The sequence below is a fragment of the Artemia franciscana genome, chromosome 3 (assembly GCF_032884065.1).
Source record: "Artemia franciscana chromosome 3, ASM3288406v1, whole genome shotgun sequence".
Classification (NCBI taxonomy): domain Eukaryota; kingdom Metazoa; phylum Arthropoda; class Branchiopoda; order Anostraca; family Artemiidae; genus Artemia; species Artemia franciscana.
Genome location: NC_088865.1, coordinates 22531501 through 22550747, shown reverse-complemented (window position 1 = coordinate 22550747; position 19247 = coordinate 22531501). Strand labels below are relative to the sequence as shown.

Here is a 19247-nt window from a genome sequence, read left to right as displayed (position 1 = left end):
TTCCAATATCAACACTATTGTTAATTATATTCAAGGATATGATTCTAGATATGCTAAAAAAAATTATTTATATATGCGTGAAAGAGCTATCGACCCAAAACTAATCCCCTAGGAACTCCATTGTGTAGGCCTACATGCAAAACATCTATTGGGATTTCATTCAATGTTGCATGCTTTTTAGTAATTAATTAAGAACAATTCAATTCAATTTAAAATGGAACTCGAATCTCACAACTAAAAAGCTTATGAATTATAATATCATGATCAATTGAATCAAACTCTTTAATTTTGTCTCGAAAATCGTAAAGATAAAAAATTCCATTTATGCAAATGTCGTCTTTAAAGAATACACGCAATAAGACTCTTGGGCGTCATAGGCTTATTCGGCAATAATTTCCTAGCCTGGGTTAGGCGTACAATATTCCAACACGCAATAAGACTCTTGGGCGTCATAGGCTTATTCGGCAATAATTTCTTAGCCTGGGTTAGGCATACAATATTCCAACAGTAGTCTCATTAAAGTAGAATTCCATGCCTCAAACTTTCGATTAATGTTACTCTCCTGACTTAAATACGGAAAATTAGGACGTTGTAGTGTATTTTTGGAATTTTAATAAATTAATTGAATGAAGTGAGGGTATCTGATCTAGTAGAAATAACAGAACTAACAATGAGTCTAAGAATACAAGGGACAATCTCCAATGCTTCAAAATGATTAGGAGAGGGACATACATTATAAACTAATATTGTCAAAATTTGGTCACACGAGTAGCCTATGACAATTACCCTCAGTGTGCATTCGATATCCCAACATCGATTTGAGATTTTGTTGGACCTCATGATTAGAAGCTTCAAAATTCAAGTGAACATTAAAATCAGGAGATGTTAATTAATTATCAAGTCGAACTTGAAACGAACAGAAATCACCATAGATATGAGTGGGGACACAATCCCCTTAAGACCTTTATATGTGAGTGTCGATTGTGCTTAGCCTTACAGAGGTCAAGCAATCTGAAAAGTCAAATCAAACTACAAAGAACTGATCACTGTAAATAGGAGTAGGGATACAGTCCCCTTAAAACCTCTTTAGGCTGGAATGTCATTTGCGCTTGACCATAAATTAATTTGCACATCAGATTGTGTATGAATCGGACTTGCAATTCAACTGATAATTATAGATCGGATCTAATACTTACTTAATAAGAATGCATCTTTGTAACTATCAGAAAACCACAAAAAAGTATTGATAGCAAAAGAGGGAAAAAGACGAAAAAAATATGTAATAATAGAATAGATAAAATATGTTCGTAGTAAAACAAGAGTATATAAAAGGAATTAGCTGCCTGCTTTATTGGATCATGTCCTGAGCGTATCCTTACATGAATATCTAGAACAAAAAAAAACAGCAAAAAAAAAACAAAAAACGATCCAGTATCCATAGCATAGCCGACGGCGGACAAAGTCGTGATTTTTAAGGGCAAATTTTTAATAAAAGAATTATAGACTAAGTGAAAGAAATATAAGACGGAGACGGCTCCCGCAAATAAAAAGAAAAATAAGAAGACGGCTCCCGCGACTAAAAGCTAGGGAATAAGATTGCACATCTTTAGACGGGTTTTCACCGAAGTTTTAGCCGTTCTGGTTGAGTGACTTGATATAAGAATTTTTTGTGAAAATGGAAAATGTCAAGTATTGAGCCTGTATCAAATATTTGTTTTTTGAAAGGCAATATGCCTACGCAACTTAAAAGTGAAACACTGTATGCAGAGACTCTGTACTATCGTTTACTACTGGTAAGCTTTGCGTGGATGAATTTAAACATAGTGTACCAGCTTAGGACATAAAGATTGTTCAGCACGCCCAAAAAGTTTAATAACAGATGGCAATGTCCGTAAGTTCACCAAACGGTGCTTAACAACCTTCGAATTAGTCGTCAACCTTCAAGAGTGTCAGCAGAGACTACAAGTATGTTGGCAGGATGTGTGTTCTTACATTGAATCGAGATATAGGCATGGATAAGCTGTCCATGCTTTGGATGCCATGTTTGCTGATTTTATAAAAATAAATGTCTTGTGACATTTTTTACGTAAGAAAGTTTTCAGACAACCGTCATAGTACCCACGTGAAATGACATAAAATTGACAACATATGACTAATTACTAGAATTTTGTACATTCTTCCAGATATCCGTAAGAAGTAGTAAGTATTATCTGAGGGAAAGGTGTCTACAGTGTAGGAAAATTATATACGAGTGCTTACTACTCAGTTATCAAAATATTTATGTTTTATTTGTAGGAAATTCTTACGGGGCACGATTTAGAGTGATTTAAGATCTGGTGGCGAATTGCTCGTTTATTCTATTAATGTGTATATACGTTGTATTCGTTGCAAAATAAAATTTTCATAGATTACAAAATACGGATATTGTGTTCTTTGTAGATCACGCCACTGTGATAATGCATGATACTCTTCGTTGTCTGCCAGTTTTGTTACTATTTGTTTTCTGCTAAACTTATTACTTGTGCTTTTCAATGTTTTATTCTTTTACATAGATATATTTTCGTTTTCAATTTTAGGATCAAGATCATTACAAGGTACTAGGATTAGACAGTAAACGTGTCAGTGCAAATGATGAGGACATCAAGAGGGCTTGTGAGTATTCTCCTACCAGTAATGTGATTTGGGCTTTATGATAGAATCAATTGTCTTTTAAGCACGTGATAATAGGATTTTATCAACTTTACTTTGTCAATCATACACAAGCTGCAGGGAAATTTTTCTTTGAAAATTAGTAGCTACAGAGAAATTTTTATGGTAACAATAACGATGAATGCGCTGAAGAAGAATTCCAGCTTTATTTGCTGTAGAGGAGGTTGATTGTAAGATATTCGTGAAAGAAAGCTTTAAAACTTCATGTTTTTGTAGTAGCTAATTCTCAAGATTCGTAAGTATGTTAAAGGGTAGTTTTTAAAATAGGTGTTGGCACTGTTTCGTTTCTGGATATAATAACGGCAATTAAAAAGTGGAACTTGGTCAAGTTTTTTTTTTCCTGAAAAGTAGAAACAACATGTAAAAAAAGAAGGTTAAACCGTTGTAACTGATATTTTGTCCTTTAGTCTGTTTAGGTTAATGAGAGTAAGTTGAATGTTTATTTATTTGTTTATATAAATTGAAAAGACAAACATACAACAAGAACACACACCTTAAAATTTATCACTTAAAAACATTCGAAGCTGAAGCGACTTTGTAGTCTTTCGTCAACACTGGTTTTGCCTTAAGTATCGAGCACTGCTAAACTTACTCTCTTGCGGCACTGGAGTTACGGGTACTGAGGGATGCATGCATGCTATTTCACTTAGTTCCGGGTAAATATAAAAGTAGTCACTCCTTATTCTAGCGTATCAGAATGGTTTTTTCCTGATCTTCTTCTTGCTTAAGTATTCAGGAACTCTGTCACACGCCTGATGATATTCTTTACTTTCGTTTTTTTTGTTTACACAGGAAATGCTTATATTGTTCACCTTTTGTCTCAAAGAGTTCATCTGCAAAACCAGTCGTATCGAGAAACTTAGAAAACAAGCTGCCTTCGTGATCAGGAGTCGCTGATGATAGATTTTGGCTAGTCCCTGCCTTGGTAAGAGGGAGGTCAGTAGGGAAGAATGTGAGGCTCGATTGGGTTTGAGTAAGTACTTCTGTACTTTTCTGCTGGGAAATGAATTGCTACAGTGGGAGGAGATGGACTGACGAACTGATTCTCTGTTTTTATAGGTTTTTTTTCATAAATTGCAGCTCCAAAAAGTCAGCTCGTGTGAAAAGATCATATCGAACTCAAAACTGGACAACAAATTTATCCTGAGCTGAACCGCTAGTAGTTCTCTCAGACCTAATGCCATTGACTTAGCCATAACACTAGTATCTGGGGTCTAACAAAGCAGATACAGTCCTGTGATCATCAGCTTAACCGTGCTTGTAGAAACATATTCGTGCCTACTAACTATCACTGTTGCTTGTCTGAACGACCGAAGAACCTCAATAACAACCTCCTTGGTGGACCACGTACCATTGTGAAGTATGAGCTCTCTTATCTTAGCGTAATGATTTTTTTTCGGTTGGAGAAGTCGGGTATTGGCTCTTTTAAGGCTTAATATATTTTTATCACGGTCTAAGTGCTGTTCCGTCGAACATCCACGATCTTGATGATGGATGGACTAAGATTATATGTTTTCAGACAGCTTCAAAAGAGGGACATGGAAGATACATTCGGAATAGTTAACAGTTTTGCATTTTTGCCAGTGCTGCTACCACCATTAATACTTCGATATAGAAGCCTCTTTCTCTAGGTGATCCTCTCACGGTTATTGTGAGGGTCTGGGTCATTTTGATTCCTATCTAAAGTTATCATTCATTGTGGCAGTCGGTGAATCCAGTTTCTTTAATGTCACAATTTCTTACAATTAGGTCATGAAAATCACCTTGCTCGGTAGTATATGCGTTGTCACCAGATTCTGAAGTGGATCATGAATTACTTGGGTGGGAAGCACTCATTAAATATGCCTGGTCTCTCCATTCAATCAGAAGGTGATTGTTCACTCCACCACGCAGGTTGTGTTCAAAGTATGATCTTCGCATAATGTCACCATATATGAGAGGCTTTACTATATTAGCTCCCGAATCAGTTGATATATCAGCTGTTGCCAGTGGCATCAATTTCCTAAGCGTCTTTGGGTTAAAGACACAACTAGTAAAGTTCATTCTATAATTATCGAAGTCACTAAAGGAACTAAAGAATAACTGCGCATTCGCCAAGTTAACAGGAAGGGGTGGTGAGTAACGCACTGTTTTCTAATGATTGAATGACCGACAGCACTGTTCATTAGATGGTAAGCTACGCACATGTCGCTAGACTGTGTTAGGATGCTATTCGCAATGAGAACACGGGGTATGAAGGATAACAAGAAACAAAACAGGAACAGAAATCGTACTGGAAAGGCTACTTGTTCTCTGTTTTTGCATCCCCCCCCCCCCCAAAAAAAAACAGAACACTAAACTATAGAAAAAAGTAATCGTACCAGGACTGACCTCTATTTCAGGCTTTCTGTAGAGAAGGACGTTTAAAGCAATGACCCATCCCTTGATAGGCTATATCTATAGTACAAGGGCAAGTGCGTAAAATCCAAGAGGCCTAAACTAAGACTAAGCAATGCAAGTAAAAAGCAACATCAAGATTAGAGTTAGTTCAATTTAGGGTTATTTCGTTCATGTACTATTCAAGAGCATATATCTAGTAGGAAATGGTTAATTGAAATTGAAAACAGGAGGGTTGCTGTTCAATACGTTACTGTTCAGTAGAACAGAATTATTTGTTATGCCGAAATTTTGTGAACTCTATTAATTTTGTGAATTATAGACCAATGAAAAAATGGTGGAAACAAAGGAGAATTAAGGCAAATAAAAGTGAAAAGAGAAATCAGTCATTCAGTGAAAAAAGATCATTTAGATTAGGATTTGTTAAATTACAAATATATTTCTGCTGTGAATGTATTTTTTTTTTAAAGAATTTAAAAAACTTAATATGTAGCAATTTTTGTTGGGTAGTGGAAACGTGCCTTAAATGCCTAAGTATTTTAGGACAAATAGAGATATACTTTGGCTTTTACAGTCAGTTATTTGACGTGGTATTGGACCAGATTTCGTAAGGCAGCAAAAATTAAGTTTAAGCTTTACTTTTTCTAATATTTGAATAAGAGTTTCTGTTAAAGCTCTATGTTTATTTTGTTCCAGCCTGAAATTCTCTGAAAATAAGCAAGTACTTTCATAGTCAAACGATTGTCAAATAGTCAAACGTTTCTTGATTATAAAAGAGTTATCACTAAGTTAGCTTAGAGAATATAGACTACATATTCAATGTTGGCTATGTTCTGTAGATGAATTACATTGCTTTACCTTGTTATTAATTAAAAAAAAGTTTTCCAAAAAAAAGAGTTTTTCAAAGAAAACAAAGACCCGTATTAAAGCTTAGACAGGCAAAAATTGTCTCACTATAATTCAAACTTAAAAGAAGTTTCTGTCAATGGATAAATAGAACCCAAAATGAATATAAATTAAAATAGAGGATTACAGTAAAGATAAAGATAACCCTAACTGCCATAAATGAATGAATGAATTCTAAAATGAAAAACAAATTTAAATAATTAATCAGGTCGAACCTAAAATAAACACAGATTACCGCAAACAGAAATAATTTCCTTAACCTTCTAAAGACCAAATAGTCATTTGCACTTTACTAAAAGTTTTATTTTGATCACTGTGTTTTTTTTCTGAAAAAAATCACAAGGCTGGTCTAGGTTTGCAAATAAGAATTGTACTACTCACCAAACGATCTATCAGAGCTCCTAGCTGATAAGACAACCAAAACCAAACATTGCCACGTTCTCTTCTAAAATCTGTTGTGAATAATGGGTAACTTATATAATTAATGACTATTATCTTTTGGGTTCCTGAAGTTATGTTGACCCCAAGGGCATGATTATTAGATTTTTTGATGTTTCTGAACAAAATGGCTATCTCTAAATTTGATTCGGCATCATGGGGCTGCGGGAGGTGTGTAGCTGAAAGAGGCACGGGAGGGATGCTATAATTTTCAGTTTCGATTTGGATCTTCCCCTATCCAAGTTTCTATGACCACCCCTTCCATATGAATTGGCCGAGAAAATGGGTTTGTGGTCCTTTATGCCCCGTTTTAGGCCCTGTTTTGGAGGGAAACTTTGTTTTTTTTTTCTGCCTTCGGTCCCGCTATTGGTTATTTTTTGGGAGGGGGGTGGAGAGAGGGGGAGTGTATCAAAGCAATTCTTATTCGTATATTTTGTTCCTCTTTGTTGATGGACCTATGGCTATAAGTTTCAACTGATCAAGAGAAACTAATTTCGCCCCATTGCTGGGTCCCATCTCCAACCCCACAGCAAATTGTACTATCTTTTTGACTCAGAGAACAAACTCTCGAAGTTTTTGAGCCAATTGTGTGCCCAAGATCAAACAAGCCATTCATTTGGGTTCACGCCATTCATTGGATACTATTCTGAAAGAATTTGAGTATCTCAGAAGTTTGATTGCATGAGGGGGGGGGGTACTAAAAAGAGTATGGAGGAAGAGTTGCATGTCCACCAATCCCTTTCGAATCTTAAAAAGACCACTAGAACGTCCAATTTTTAATCAAATGAGCCCCAACCAAAGTCTCTGTAACCACTTCATAGGAAGGGGCCGGGTGATAATAAGGGAAGAACCGATTAACATGTTGAAGGTGTATGGCTTTTTACTTAATCAGCGCTGCTGCACTACTTCTGATATTCTGACTTCTGATATGTCACTACAACATATACAAAACAAACAAGAAGCTTGATTTGGTGGTTTTTAAAGCCCGGCCGAAAACTGTATTTGAATTTTAAAGCGTAAATCTCTGGGGAAAAAGAAAGCTAGATGCAAGTTTACTTGTAATGTTCGTGTTTATTTTGTAGCAATAATAACAACCTCTTTTGATGCGAAGTTCATAATGCCTGTTCCATAGTAGAAAAGTGAAGTATTAATGATAAAAAATTGAATCTACTAGAGGTTAAAATGTCTGAGATTTAAGGACGTTCGCTTTTTTCATCGTCACGTCTTGTTCACTCTTTTAATACTGGGTTACCTGTTTTTATTCCATTGTCCCTCTGGAGTAATCTTCAAAATTATATTTTACTGATTTCTTTTAATTTTTCACAAATTTTAGATCGACGCAAAGTCTTGAAGCATCATCCTGATAAGAGGAAAGCCAAAGGTGAAACAGTTGACGTCTCAAATGATTATTTCACATGTATTACTAAGGCTTTTGATATTCTTGGGAGTTCAGCTAGTCGACGTTCTTATGATTCTGTAGATCCAATTTTTGACGATGATATACCAAGTGTCAACCAAGAATCAAAAGACAATTTCTTCAAGGTGAGTTTGCCCTATAAAGAGCTGGATAAAAGTGTTTTCTTGCAGGGATTAGTTCTAGAATAGACACCTGTTATCTTGGTTTGTATTTTAAATTTGTAATATGTGGACATGCAAAGACGAGAATTTGTTTGTTAAGGAAATCAATAAGCATAGTAAATTACATTTGATTAGCTTCAAGCCTAATAGTGAGTATTTTAAGAAATTTTGCATTGAAAATAAGGTGAATAACTCCTTTTTGGAAAATATTTTCCTTAACGTCTAATCAAACTCATATAGCAAGCCAAAGACAAGGAATTTGGAAAATATTTACTTACCCCTTGGTACTATAAGCTTTTATATCTACGAAAGTAGCAACATTTTTTATTTCCAATATTTTGATAAATTAAACTACTTTTCAATATAATATTACTATACAGATACTTTAGAGCCTACTCTGTACTACGAATAGTGCTGCCCCATACTCTACCAAGAATGTCGATACTCTGAAGTAAGATCGATGGACGATCATATTGAAAAGTATAAGTATTCTCAGTGCCTTTTGTCCGTAGCTCTTTTCTTCAATTGTCCAAAATTCGGTTTTGTCATTTGCTATTGCCGCTGGAAGATTAATTTTTGTTGCTGTATGAAGTGGCCACACCTTTGTCGAGATTTGGTTGCCTCTGAGATGCGATTGCGTATCCTGAATTGCCATCTTTGTCCATAAGGAATTCTTTCGTTTTTTATATTTGTAGCCGTTCGATTTGTAAAATGTTGATTCTTTGCTGTCTTTGGATGACAGAAAAGAAGGTCCTTTGTTTTCCTTGTCAAAATAGAAATCATAAATTCAAGCGGCCAGTTTGAAATGGATTGATTGTGTTTGTCAAGTCAGCAAGATCTGATTGTCTGCCGGTTTTGTAATGATTAATCAAACGCAATTTGGTCCCATAAATCCCCACTCTTCTGGCTATCTAAAACATTTTGGTATGTTTGTTGGTCTCAACAATTTAAATCATTCAACCATTTATTTAAAACTAAGAATATAGGAAAGTGGAAAAAGCTGAAACTTCAGGTTTTTGTCATGGCTCTAATGGAACTAAGAAGTCGTAGCCATTTTTAAAAGAGACTTGAACATTTTTAAAGAGACATAAAACACCCGTCCCACAGTTATTGTAGTTAGCATCAGTCGAAATAAAGTAGTATTGAAATCATTTTCCTTGTCTCCCAGTTTATCTAATTTAATAGTTAGCGTAGCAACGGTGGAAAAAGACCTCCCTGACTTTAACAAATTTTGGACAAAAAAAAACTTAGAAATACATCAAAATTTTATGTATATGCATTTTGTTACTTTTTTACGAGTAACGAAAAATATCAGAGGGGTGGGGGTCAAACGCGGTAATCCTCTTCTTTCCCCCCTGGATATGGCCTTGCTCATAGCCAAAAAAAATTGCCATTGTATATGGACTTACCATGGGTCTATTTATTTTTATTTTTAGGAATTTGGTCCTGTATTTGAAGCAAATGCAAGATGGTCAAATATTCAACCAGTTCCGAAATTAGGCAATGCGTCAACTCCGAGAGAAGAAGTTGAACATTTTTATGATTTTTGGTACAATTTTGATTCATGGAGAGAATACTCTTATTTAGATGAAGAAGACAAATCCAAAGGTGAAAGGTTGGTATGATTGACTAGTTTGCCAATTGGTAATATGCAATTAACTAGAAACAATCGTGTCAATAGAGACGGTAATCTGCTATACGCCTACACATAAAATTACACAAAGAAAATGTGCAAAAAGTATAATCCTACTTGCACACAAGGTGGGGGTAAGGCCCACTTGAAAGTTTGCTTAAATGGACTACCTAGGAAGTTTGGGGAAAATGTGCATCCCTTCCCCCATTTTTGCCATCAGTGAAATGTTAAATTTTACGAACTTGTTAAGGAACACAAAAGCACTGAAAAGATCAATAAAAGCTATAAAATAAATATAAAAATAGGCGGATTGATTCTTTGATAAAATTACTAAAAACTTATTACAATTAATTTCATTTCTTGTTTCTGAGAAGAAAAAAAACAGTTATTAGGAAATTTTTAAGGATGAGCAACGAAACAAGCATTATGATGGCAAGTTTTTAACGATTTTTTATTGAATTATTGGACACATTAAATTAGCCTTGGATTACAACAGGCCTATGGAGCTACTCTAAAATGTAAATTCACCATGCAGGAGCGACGCTTTGCTTTTATTTCATTCCCATCAGTTAAATGGCGTTGTTGTCAACACATCATAACATTGAAAATGGCATGTCCCAAGAAGAATCCCCTCTCCCACACATCCCCCAAAAAATAGCATATACGCTGTGTTCTTAAAACTAACTTTATTCTATGTTTTATCACACTCAATCAATTTTTTTTAGCTCTTAAGCGAACTATGCATGCAAGGTAATCCTTCTGTTACTTTTTCTCAAAACATAAAACCTAATACAGTATGTGTTTTTATTGCTAAAATTCCAGTATGTACAGGCTAAAGATACATCAGATTGCCTCAAACCATAACACCTGCCAATGGTTACCTGTTTAATTGGTGGTAAAACATTTTGATTCTGTGTCTATCATTGGATCAATGCCACATTTTTGCTAATAATGAAGCTGTGATTTTGCTAATAATTGAAGAACTATGTCAATGCATTGTATTCATCATTTTTTATAATAGATGTGTAACCACTCGCGTTAAGGCAAATATATCGGAAACGTGTAAAAGGTAGGCCAATCAGTACAGTGAAACCTCGCGTCCTTTAGGATGAACTAGTCTTGCTATTCTTGCTTATAAGTTGCTCTTGGTGATGGGGGAAAGTCATCAAAAATGAAACGCTGTAGCCTAGTAGTGCCTAGTATGAGATTTCTTGATTATTGTCTCTTTGGCTGTAGGTACCCTCCTACCACATCTCAAGTGGGTTTGGTCTCTTTAGTTTGAAGATAGGTGGGATTCAGATGTAGTGGATGCCTGATGTAGTGGATGCCTCCAAAAATTTATCGGGTTTGATTCTTTTGCCAGCAATTGCTTTCCCCACAAGGCCTAAGCCGATTGACGGGAGAAGAAGGCTAATACGCCTCTAAAAATCATCATTCTCATGTCCTACTGGCCCAGGGTACTCGTGAATCTCAATCCCATCAACGAAAAAAGAGACCCAAATATTTCTCCGTTTTATAAATTGATCGTAAAATGCAGATATAGGAAGCATCATTTGAGACCGTCAAACAAAGTCCATGGCAGGTAAACCCTTTCTTCTTCATTCTTTTGTTAACCTCCCCCCAGACAAAAACTCTGGATACGGTCCTGCTACATGCCTTTATGCCGAAAAATTAGCGAAGGGATGTGGCCTTGGAAGGCCCAATGGCCCACATTGTGCTTCTTTCAAAATAACTTGAATATCGTTGCTGGGTTCCGCTTGAGACAAGGTGCAATATGTCTATCAATGTGCTAAAAAGTTGATAAAGGTAAAATGCTTAACTTTCTGCTGAGAAGTTTGGTAATGGAGAGGTTGGGGTGTTGGAGGGGCCATGGGTCCACTTTGCACCTCTAATTATATAGATAAGAAATCTTTACTTAACTCCACTGTAAACAAGTTGCAATATACCTGACTATCTGCACAAAAATGTTGGGAGAAGGGAGGGGAAATATTAGACAGGCCATGGCCCACTTTGTGATTCCTTGCACTACTGACTGAAAATACGTACATAATTTCGGTTTGAAGGAAGTGCAATGTGTCCATCTTTTTATTAAGAGGTTGGCGGTGGGTGTGAAGATTTTAGAGAGAACAAGGACTGGCTTTGGTCATCCAGTCATACAGATTGAACAGTCTTACATGATTCGGCTTAAAACAAGGTACAACATGCCTATTTTTTTGCCAAAATTTGAGATAGGAGTGTTGAATGAATGAGGTGCCTAGGAACAAATTTTTGCCTCCAAGTTGGTTTTGCAAAGAGTCAGGTCTCAGTTTCTTTTTCAGAACAGCTATGGTCCATTTTTTCTGATGTGTATCGCAATAAAGAATTTGTCGGAAACGTCCTATTTCTTTAGCAATGTGAAGAATATATAGTTTATGTGACAACATTCCTCTGCCTCAGTCCCAAACCTGGAAAATGAAATCACAAGCATATATGGAATTTAAAAGTAAATAGCAACACTGTCGGACCCATGGGAAAATGCAATGCTCTATTTTTGAACTGAATCTTTCTGTTCAATATTCTGAGAAAAGTTATTGGCGATTTTACCTGGGATCGTTGAACATCTAGCTGCATGCTAGATTGTCTTCTTAAACATAGCTTCTCCCTCAAAAGCAGGAACATGGTTCAAAGAAATGGAATCTTGACAAAACAACCTCTTATAGTTCTCTCTGACGCAGGTTATGAAACCCCACTTTAGCTCAATGGTTCTGGTTCAATGACAAGCGAAATCCACCCTTTTGTTCCTAAGAAAAGTTTGCACAGCTTTCCGACAAACAATTTAAAAATTCCTGAGAATTTTGGTAGTTACTAATTATAATGACACTTAGTCTAATGTTATATAAAAATATGACCGGAAAAAAAAATGAAGACCCCACACTTCAGAATTTGGAAAGATTTCTTTTATTGGAATTGGCGTAGTCTTTTTTTGTATTTGTTATTATGAGAGCATAAGAAGTTGTCTTCTAGTCGAGAAGAGAGAAGATGGATAGAAAAACAAAATAAGGTGGAACGAACTAGAAGAAAAAAAGAAGAAAGTGCACGAATTCGTTCACTAGTGGATAATGCATACGCTTGTGACCCAAGAATAGCCAAATTTAGAGAAGATTTAAGGAAAGAAAAATTAGCCAAAAAATTGGCAAAAGAAGAAGCCGCTAGAGCCAAAATTGAAGAAAAACAAAGGGTAATCTCTTTTAGTCTTTTTTATCCGGGTTGTTGTGTCCTCATTCTGAATTTGTGACTATAATGTATTTTGTTATTACTTATGGAGAATGAACAAAAGAAGGAAAAACACTCCTTGATGTAAAGATTTTTCTGAAAAAGTTCGTAGGGTCCAAATTCCAAACATTTCAGAATATTTTTCATAACAAAATTGTCTGCATTTCGACCCTTTATAGCTGGGACGCAGCCACGATCTCATTGACTAAATGCAAAACATTTCTTATAACAAAAATTGTCTACATTTTGGCCCTTTATAGCTGAGACGCAGCCGAGACCTCATTTCGGGGGAAGAGTAACAAGTTTCCTTTGTTAGATTAACTTCTGGGAAGCTTAAGTATGCAACCAGAGTACCAAATTTGTTTGCTCTCTTGATCAATAAAAAAAAAAAGAAAAGAGTCTTGTTAAGCAGACGCTTAGTCACTTGAGAATTACTGAAGTCCGAAAAGTGACAATTGTGGAACTAACTGAGTTATTAATTATGGTTTAGCCAAGTTATTAATTACTGCTGTATTTCAATACTGTTAAGCAAAACCGTCTTAGTCGTGTTATTTTATTGTTATAGCAGGCCATTTTCTGTTTTTGGGAACAGTGATTTTTGGGAATTCTCCGATTTTAGTAAAATTTGTCGGTTTTGAAAATATGACTGCTTAAATTCTGATACTGAATCATCAAAATTAAATTGCAACAGCATTTTCGGGATGTGGAGAAGGGCACCTCTACTAATTGCACTTTCGTGTATTGAATTTTTATATATGCTCTTTATCCCTAATAGCTAAATATCCCTGAAAGATATGCTTGCTTACACGGTTTTGTACGACCCTACTAATTTATAATGCCGACATAAACTTATTTTAATTTAAAGAATGCTTATATGAAATAATTCATATGAATCAGTCTTTGTCTACTTTACTGTAATGAGTAATTTGTTCATTATAATTAGTGTTTCCTAAATAGCGACGAAGACCACACTGCCTTTCCATCACAAACACCAAAAACAAGAAGAACAATAGGGAATTCCCCAAGACAGTGGAAAACGAATTAGAATGAATATTTCGGCCCTATGTCCAAGGGCCGTCCTCAGCAGTGCAAAAATATATAAGAAGAAAAGCTTAGACCAGGATAAAATCAATAAAACTAAAATGAAAAAGTTTTCAAAACAGTCTCAGCATCCTTACCTTAGCGAAATTCAACCAGGATTCCTTGTTTTTTTAATTTGGGGGCCTGAAAATCTGCATTAGTGAACCTTACTTGGTACTTTTTTTTTCTTCTTTTAACAGTCCCAACTTCCCAGAATAAAAAAAAAAAAAAAAAAAAATCTTTTTGCGGTTGAAAAAAAGTTATATTTGGATCACGTGCATAGCTCTTTAGTCAAAAACTGTCCATCAGTTTTATTCTTAACTAGCTGTTGGGGTGGCGCTTCGCGCCACCCCAACACCTAGTTGGTGGGGGTGCTTCGCGCCCCTCCAAAGCCCCCCCCGTGCGCCTAAGTCGTTACGTGCCATTGTAGTTGTGTCCCTGTGTCCCACCTGTGAAGATAGATGTCCCTGTGTCCCGGTCGTCATTTATATTCCCTGTGTCCCGGTCGTCATTTGTGTCCCGGTGTCCCAGTCTGTAATTTCTCTTTGAGTGTCCCGGTCGTCATTTATATTCCTTGTGTCCCGGTCGTCCTTTGTGTCCCGGTCTCCCGGTCTGTATATACATTCGTTTTTGAATTGGTCTTTTTTTAGTTTTTAGTTTTTTACCTTTTTTTTAGTTTTTTTTAGTTATACCTCATGATTCTAATGAGTGCCCTTGAGCTTTGTTGATGGTGATTGCTAATCGAACATTCCCTGTGTCCCTGTCGTCATTTATATATCCCCCTGTGCCCCCCGACGTCCCCGTGAAATAAATATTTGTGATTTCCCCTTTTTTTCTTTTTAGTTTTTTTTTGGTTTTTACTTTTTTTTAGTTTTTTTTTTTTTTAGTTTTTTTGTAGTTTTTACCTTTTTAGTTTTTTTTTATTTTTCTTTTTAGTTTTTAGTTTTGTTTTTCTCCTTTATTTTTCAGTTTTTTTCCTTTTTTTATTTTTCTTTCTTTTTTAGTTTTTTTAGTTTTTTAGCTTTTTTAGTTTTTTATTAGTTTTTAGTTTTTTTTCTTTTTAGTTTTTTTTTGTAGTTTTTACCTTTTTTTTAGTTATTTTAGTTTTTTTTTTTACTTATGTCCTGGTCGTCATTTATATTCCCTGTGTCCCGGTCGTCATTTGTGTCCCGGTGCTTTGTTGATGGTGATTGCTAATCGAACATTCCTTGTGTCCCGGTCGCTTTCTCTTTGAGTGTCCCGGTCGTCATTTATATTCCCTATGTCCCGGTCGTCATTTGTGTCCCGGTGTCCCGGTCTGTAATTTCGTCAGTCGACAAACATGACGTCAGTCGACACACAAACATGACGTCACTCGACACACAAACATGACGTCACTCGACACACACACACCCACACACACACACACAGACAACTTATTTTTATATAGATTGAGTTACTAAATCTGACCATTGTCTTAGGAAATAGAGCAGGCGAAAGAAGCAGAAAGGATAGCAAAAGAAAAAGCAGAAGAGGAGGAAAAGAAGAAAATGGCTGAAGCGAAAAAGGCTAAAGAGCAACATAAGAAAAAGTTGAAGAAAGTGAGGGCTGATATTTGGGCGTTATTAAAAGAACATATACAATCAGATGATGTTGTTGGGCTTGAAAAAGCAAATAAAATTGCTGATACACTTCCCCTTGAAAGGTGAGTACCTATATTTAAATATTAGCGTTATTCTTAAATTAAACTTGGATATTTTTCTTTCTTGATAATTGCTAAAAGTAATTTTGTTAAAATATCAATATTTATGATAAACTCCCTATATCCCTAACATTAAATAGAAGCGATACTTTACCTCGAAGGGAATTAATGTTGACCATTTTTCTTTTTAATTAGAAATATATTAAACTGTTTTTCCTTCTTTTTTGTTTCGCTGGTTCTGCAATCTGTGCAGAGGAGAGAGAGCCTCGAGACCAAGCCCCCTCGTGAGACCTCGAACTTCCGTGATTTTTCTAATTCTATATATTTTTCTTATGATTGGTATATTTTTTTTTGCCCCCGCTCCTCAAAAAACAAATTACTCTTGTGTGTGTACCTGCGTTCATAATAAACCATTATTCTACTGTTTCATCACTTTATTTGGTGACATTGCTATTCGGGTCTCAGGTGTTCCATTGTTACTGTATGAATACATCAGATTTGTTTTAAGCCTTCCCCCCCCCCCTTCCTTTTATATGCCTTCATTCGTTTAACTTATTATTTTATTCTGTGTCACTTTATTACGTTACAGAAGGTATTCGTGTTATTAGTCTTTTCTGGGTGCTATGAATAGCTTTTATGACATGAGTTTTGTACACGGCCCGTCAACAAACACTTGACTACCCAGTTGTTGCACGTATTGCACTCAATCCTTGGCAAGTCGGCTCAAGCAAGATAGACTGTTTCTTGTTGGTCAGATTATCTTACTACGATAACAGGAAACGGATGTAAAAAATGACCTAAGCATTGTGTTCAGTCGAGAATACACAAATTCTTTTTTGCATTTAGATTGGAAACACTCAGTGAGGAGCTAAAGAAAATAAATTCTTCCGAAAAAATTTGGTTGCTACTTGATCAAGAAATATCCGCTTTGGAAGATAAAGCAGCTGACCAGAAACTTGCTCGGTCTGCAGAAGCTACCATTCAGACTAAGTCTCAGAAGGAGGAAGTAACAACTTCAGGGGAGCTGTGGACCTATGATGAGACGACAAACCTGATAAAAGCTGTCAATATGTTCCCGGCTGGAACAAGCCAAAGGTAATTAACTTTATTTCCTATAGCCAGGGAATTCTTAGCATTCTATAAAAAAGCAGAGGCTTTTCGTTACCCAAGACTTGGAAATCTTAAAGATTCCTTCTTCACAATCAGCCCAATACTTATCGAAAAGAATTGTTATTAGGCTACGCAACCACTATGGAAATATGAGCGATATATTAGCTTGTATATTATTTTAATTTGTCATAATTCCATGTAGATTACCAGCTTGAGATAGTTACGGGTTCTTTTTGTTTTTTCTTGGAGAAACATTTTGTATCTTAAAGAACCCTTTATTTTAAGGTTTCAAAGGATTTCTCTTATTTTAAGCTTCTAAAATTTCTTGAGCTCAAGACAGATTATTACTTTGAGGGTTTTTGCTGTCAAACTTTTGGCAGCAAGCATAATCCTCCTGGAACTAACAATTTTTTTTGGGGGGGGGGGAATAAAACAGAACGGGTGAGTTTTACCTACTCATAAAGGTATAGGTAGGCAGGTAATAATAAGCCCCCTGAGACTAATCAACAGTATTATTTTTTTTTTTTGAAAGCAAAATGAAATAGTATGGGGTGTTGGAACAGATAACCTGTTTCTTTTTGTTCTTCTTTTTTTGATATGGCTGACAATTGAAAATTCTACAATCAATGCAAATATTTATATGTTTATCAGTAGGAAGTAACTGTTAGAAAAAGCTTGAAATACCCCCCCCCCCCCCAAAAAAAAAAACGTTCTTTCTTATTTCCTTTCGTCACTGTCCCGTGTACGCACGAATAGAAAGTTTTTCGATTTTAAAATAGCGTGCGTAAGAAACACCGTTAAATCTTACTAAAATAGTAACCTTAAAGATAGGCCTATCTTGCAAAAAATCCGATTTTCAAAATTTAAGAATTGCACTCTATTTTTCATCCATGTCATCAAAATAGTGTGAGCTACAAAAGATAGTTTAATGTCAGAAAATTCTCTAATGTCTCTAAGTACAGCCGTCTGTGTTGCATGCAAACTTATATTCCAGTTTTTAATGTATCTTCTCTAAAATAAGTGATGTTTCTAAGCATTCAGAAATACGTTGGTAAAAATAAATGAGCAAAAAGCAACAGCGAGTTCTGAATGACAAAGTGACCAGTTAATTCGTTTTGCAAATCTTCTTCAAATTTGTATTCTGGAAACGTGTAGGTAATTCGTACTCTGACTTGATCAAATTTCCCGAGGGGAAAACGCCCGTGGAAAATTCGTCGTGTCTCATATTATCTATGTGTATATGATGAAGGAATAAGAAAAATATCTTGTTTTATCCAGTGTTTCTTTATGAGAAGAAAATTTCTTGAAAACTCCCAGTATAAATTGTTTCTACTATATCATTGGATATGCAACTTAACTAAATAAAATTACCAAATAAAACTTTTTTAAAATCCAGGAGATAAGCAAACATGAGAAGGGAAAGAATTAGTCAATTATGAATCGCACAATTTATGACTAAATGTTATACCATAAATTTAGATTAAAAGGGCGTCTCTGACTCACGATGAATTAGATAAATAGCTCCGATAATCTTTTTTAGTTTAATTTTTGTAACCTGAATTCCGTAGTATTTTAATGTGGGTTTTGTACATTTTTCACATTCCAGCAAATCTACTGTAACACGCCAATGAGCTAATTCAACCAGCTTTAAATTGTATATACAATGCCTATTATGTAGGCGTTAATACTTAGCTGTTAGGCATAGGCATTAGTACTTAACAAGCTCTATATTCGCCTGCAAAATGGTGTATAGATCCAACTTTCTAGATCCTACTTTATCAATTTTGAAAAAAAATAGCTCTTTGAACGGCTGTTTTTTTTCTTTAAAAATAGCTGTTTCCTGCTTCTACGAGAAGTACAGCAAAAACTGAAACAGTGTGTCGGTTTTATCCCCTCCATTTAATAACCATTTCTTTGAACCTCGTAAACCTTGAGACAACCCTAATAGAACCTCGATCACCCATTTCTTAGAACTTTCTGTTCTTGCCGTGGGGACTTCTCGTTTGTTTTTTTTTTCCATTATTTTTTCTTTTTCTTTTACACTGTAAAAAACTTAGGAAAACATATGGCCTGCTAGTCAGGGTGAAAGGTCGTATTGATAAACAAATACTTGCTATAATTTATAATTCAGTGTTTAAAGCTCATGTTTTTTCATTGTTCCATTTCTGAATCTTTTGAGTAAAAGTGATAAAAAGCGTATCCGCGTTTACTTTTTCCGGTTTTGTAAATATTTTCTTGGAATTCCACTATGGTTCAAAAATAGTTATATTATACGAAAATTCGGAATATTTGATATTACTGTTAAAGTGGAACAACAATACGACCGAAATCTTAGACGGTCTAGAGAAAATAGAATAAAATTTCCCCTTAATTGTCTCATTTAATGGAAAAACAGTCATGTCGTTATTTCTGTAATAAAATAGATATAATGCGCTATGTTTATGGGTGCTATTTTATAAGTTATATTTATGAGTTATGTTATTA

The 19247-nt window shown here is 35.3% G+C and overlaps 1 protein-coding gene across 1 annotated transcript in view; it reads left to right on the top strand.

The window, feature by feature from the left end:
* LOC136025024 (dnaJ homolog subfamily C member 2-like) overlaps positions 1–19247 on the top strand; it is a 40366-nt gene that overhangs the window by 13592 nt on the left and 7527 nt on the right. The window contains exons 3-8 of the mRNA XM_065700663.1: positions 2577–2652; positions 7763–7971; positions 9444–9622; positions 12644–12857; positions 15433–15656; positions 16500–16748. Coding sequence (XP_065556735.1) covers positions 2577–2652; positions 7763–7971; positions 9444–9622; positions 12644–12857; positions 15433–15656; positions 16500–16748 — 1151 coding nt within the window. The remainder of the gene's footprint in view (positions 1–2576; positions 2653–7762; positions 7972–9443; positions 9623–12643; positions 12858–15432; positions 15657–16499; positions 16749–19247) is intronic.